Source organism: Bison bison, unplaced genomic scaffold (assembly GCF_000754665.1).
Source record: "Bison bison bison isolate TAMUID 2011002044 unplaced genomic scaffold, Bison_UMD1.0 scf7180017846816, whole genome shotgun sequence".
In the NCBI taxonomy this organism is placed as follows: domain Eukaryota; kingdom Metazoa; phylum Chordata; class Mammalia; order Artiodactyla; family Bovidae; genus Bison; species Bison bison.
Window position 1 is genome coordinate 23,210 of NW_011477389.1, and position 2,331 is coordinate 25,540.

General features: G+C 37.6%; 1 protein-coding gene across 1 annotated transcript; it reads right to left on the minus strand.

The window, feature by feature from the left end:
• Positions 1-1,109: 1,109 nt before the first annotated feature.
• LOC104989189 (olfactory receptor 8J3-like) lies at positions 1,110-2,044 on the minus strand. The gene is given in 2 exon segments (XM_010840794.1): positions 1,110-1,930; positions 1,933-2,044. Coding segments are annotated over 2 exon segments (933 nt in total).
• Positions 2,045-2,331: the final 287 nt, after the last annotated feature.

Consider the following 2,331-nt stretch of genomic DNA (forward strand, 5'->3'; position numbering starts at 1 on the left):
GCCCAGCGATTCTCATGATATACTCTGCATATAAGTTAAATAAGCAGGGTGACAGTATTCAGCCTTGATGTACTCCTTTCCCTATTTGGAACAAGTCTGTGTTCAAATCTACATCTTACGTTGTCTAAATTTTGCCCATTGAAATTTAAATTTTACTTGATTTTTTGAATTTTTACATGTGCTAGATAAAAAAATTTTTGCATATTTTCTCCCGGATGTTTTATATTTTGATATTTCTGTTTTGTTCTATGTCCCAATATCTTATTGTATTACCAAAGAGATTTTTGCTATCATTAGGGAGAGCAAAAAGTTATCTCCCACAAGAAAAATTCCACAAGTACAAAACAGATTGGAATGCAGGAGATGAAGTGGGTAGAAGAGGCCATGAAGTTGACAAAGTCTCAAACAAAGGTACAGACTAATCCTCTGAAGATCTGAAGGCTGAGAAGGGAGCAGGAGAACTGAGAGCCACTCTCTGATGTCACTTGAAGGATTACTCTAATTTTCTTCTATTGACTATATTGGTTTGTCAGGAACTTAGAATCTGTCTTGAACATGGTTATATTGGGCTGTGAAGACATGTGAATATTGTTATCTTCTTCTTAAGAAGGTTGATTTATTTGATCTTTTTTAATTAGAGCAGGAAATTAACAAGGTTTGTGGCAAACTACAAAGTCTGCCTCACAGGTGATTTCATAAATATTAGTTCATTTTTTTTTTTTTTTGCTTTTTGTTTGTTTGGTCTGGGACAACTGAAATCTTACAGTAACCTACATGGCTCAGTAGGATAAATAAACTTGGCTCAGGATAAGTGAACTGGGCAGCTTTTACAAAGAATGGGGATCTCATTTTCATACACTGTTTCCTTTCTGCAATTCATTGCCAAAATTCTGAGACTATTGTCTAAATTCTGACTTTTTGTTCTTTAGATCAGAAAAAAAACTAGGTTATTTTTAAGATTTCTATTTGTATGATGCAGACTAGAGCCTTGCCTCAAAATAAATAAAATTGGGAAAACACCCATTCTGTTAGCTTCTAATGCTGTTGGGAATCTCCTCCACACAATACACCTTTCTTAACCATCTCCTCATTTACCTTAGAGTTAAAAATTACATCAGCTTAAAAGAACAGCATGAATTTGTCAGAAATCTCTTTAAGGCAGCCTTCACGTCCTTGTTCCTCAGGCTGTAGATCATAGGATTCAGCATGGGGATCACCAGTGTATAAAACACTGAAGCCATTTTATCAACACCCATAGAATGGTTAGTTTGAGGCTGCAAATACATGAAAAACAGAGTTCCATAGAAGACTGACACAGCTGTCACATGGGAAGTGCATGTGGAGAAGGCTCTTTTTCTTCCTTCTGATGAACGTATCCTTAGAATGGACAGAACAATGTTGAAATAAGATGCTACCATGGTAATTATGGAAAACACCAAATCTGTAGATGCAAATACAAATACTACTGTTTCTGGAAAGGAAATATCAGAGTAGGACAATGCTATCAGAGGGACGATATCACAGTAAAAATGATGGATTACATTGGAAGAGCAGTAAGACATAGAAAATACAGAAGACGAAGCCACAATAGCTGTGGAAAAGCTATAGAGGTATGTGAGGGAAACTAGCAGAAGACAGATCCGCCGAGACACCACTGCCATGTAGAGCAGGGGGTTACAAATGGCCACATAGTGGTCATAGGCCATCACAGCTAAAACGAAAATTTCAGCTACAATGAAAACCAAGAACCCTCCTAGTTGGGTGGCACATTCATAGAAGAAGGTGGTGTGTTTCTTTACTAAGAAGTTGATCAGCATTTTAGGGGCAATGACAGTTGAATTGCCAAGACTGATGATGGCCAAGTGCCTGAGGAAGAAATACATGGGAGTCTGAATCTGAGAGTCCACACTGGTGAGGGTGGTGATGCTTAGGTCAGTCCATAGATGACCAGGAAGACAAAGAAGAGGGGGATCTGGAGGTCTGGGCGTTCTGAGACTCCTGTGAGAATAAATTCAATGAGTCGGGTGAAATTTTCATGAGCCATGGTAGAGTTTGGAGAGTCATCAGTTTGAGCAAGAAAGGAGAAATGGTTACAGTTTTAAAAAACTGTATTTCCTAGGATTGCCATTAGATGGCACAGGCAATGCCTAGGGTGAGATTTCCTGGAATCACGCTTCCAAATTATACCCTCCTCTATTTCTGCTGAAATTTAGTGTGTTGCTGGCTACAAACACTTTTTAAATGACAAAAATAAAAAATTTAAAGGAACCACTTTAAATCACAAATATTGTACCTATCCTCTAAATTTCTCTTTTAAAGTCCCACATTTTA